Below are 1,410 nucleotides of genomic sequence, written 5' to 3'. Positions count from 1 at the left end.
CTTTCGTTCGCTTTTTCGTTTATCGAAAACATTTGGTTTGAATTATTTTTATCTACAGCTTGTGGTTCGATTTTTGGGCGAGTTTCTTGAGTATATCTAAATGTGTAGATACATAATCAGATTATAATAGTGCTGTGCGATACAATGGCATTCACGCACCCATGTTTGGTTGAGAGAGAGAACGACGAAAAGTCGAGATTAGGGGGAGCAAAGCTTGGACAGTTTCATTGAGAGCATGAGCTTGAAAACGACAAGAGAACGGCTGATCGATAGAGTCGTGGAGGGGCAGAATAACAGGGCAAGCTCCGCAAGTAGAAGCGGAGCAAGTCGAGAGGGCCAACATATGCATAAGGTTTATCGTCGGCTATCGCCCGAGTTGACCACTTCAGAAGGCATGATGTCCCGTCTTCCCCCGAGTATTATAACCTGAGGCGTCCTCAACTTGAAGGTCTGGCTCTGTTTGGGGACATCGCCAATGTGGTGGGGGCCACGGTCATCCTTATCAAAAATGGATTCTCGACGCATGCTATTGTACGTGATTCTTTTTGTTTCTTCAATAACCGCTAACGCGTCCTGTCACACAAGAACATGGGCCAACGTCTCCTTCAGCTCCAATGCACCTTCACCGGGTTCAACAATAACACCGCCCTGCTCCACGTCAAAGTAGGGAAATAGGGAATGAGAGGTGAAGCGAGTGCGAGAATCGACAAATGAACATATCACGAGCGACATGGGCGGGAGAGAACCGTGGATAATGCGGAATGGGTGATACGCGTCATCGAGTGTGCGAGATGCAAACGTAAAAGATGAACGGGCGAAGGATGTCAATCGAACGGAAATACGGAGAATAAGGATGACGGAGAAGCGAAGAGGGGAAAAGTAAACGAAGTGCGAGGTACAGGTAGGCCCAGGAGAGAGGAAGGACGAGGAGGGCAGACGAAGAAGGCGTTATAAGGCAGAGCGCAAAACAAGTGCTCATAAAGAAGCGAAATGCAAAAGAAACAATGCATCCCTACAAAAGTGGACGGGGGTAAAAGTGGACGCGCAAATGTGCATAGATGGAAGCAAGGATGGAAGATGGGCAGGGAAATACGTCGGGTAAGAAAGGTGATAAAATGAAAAAGAACGTGAGTGGTGATCCATCAAGTGGAAAAGAAAGGCGGGGAGGAACACGGTGGGGGAAAGAAGGATTCGAATGCGGATGACGATCAGAAAGATGGGTGAAATACAGATCAAGGCAGACAATGTAGGGGCTGCGAGAATAAGATGCAGAACAACCCAATGCGCAAGGACCTCAGACGTAGGAAGGCAGTAGCAGAAGCAACATCGAAAAGGAAGGAAGAAGAGAAGACGCAAGGAGCGCACGGGCAGAGCCTCACTGAATGGATGAAGTGGGAGAGGAAACAGCCC

At 48.2% G+C, this 1,410-nt stretch overlaps 2 protein-coding genes across 2 annotated transcripts in view; one reads left to right on the top strand and one right to left on the bottom strand.

The window, feature by feature from the left end:
* Nucleotides 1-101, top strand: part of LACBIDRAFT_299874 (uncharacterized protein) — a gene marked incomplete at its 5' end in the record, with an annotated part of 833 nt that extends 732 nt beyond the window's left edge. The window contains one exon of the mRNA XM_001890809.1: nucleotides 1-101.
* Nucleotides 102-824: 723 nt separating this feature from the next.
* Nucleotides 825-1,115, bottom strand: LACBIDRAFT_299872 (uncharacterized protein; the record flags this gene model as incomplete). The annotated part of the gene is made up of 1 exon (XM_001890807.1): nucleotides 825-1,115. Exon 1 carries the CDS (start codon nucleotides 1,008-1,010, stop codon nucleotides 825-827), a length of 186 nt encoding a protein of 61 aa, XP_001890842.1. The 5' UTR covers nucleotides 1,011-1,115.
* Nucleotides 1,116-1,410: the final 295 nt, after the last annotated feature.

The sequence above is a fragment of the Laccaria bicolor genome, genomic scaffold, assembly GCF_000143565.1.
Source record: "Laccaria bicolor S238N-H82 LACBIscaffold_180 genomic scaffold, whole genome shotgun sequence".
Taxonomy (NCBI): domain Eukaryota; kingdom Fungi; phylum Basidiomycota; class Agaricomycetes; order Agaricales; family Hydnangiaceae; genus Laccaria; species Laccaria bicolor.
Note: the sequence above shows the minus strand (reverse complement) of the source record. Positions and strands in the feature narration are given on the sequence as shown.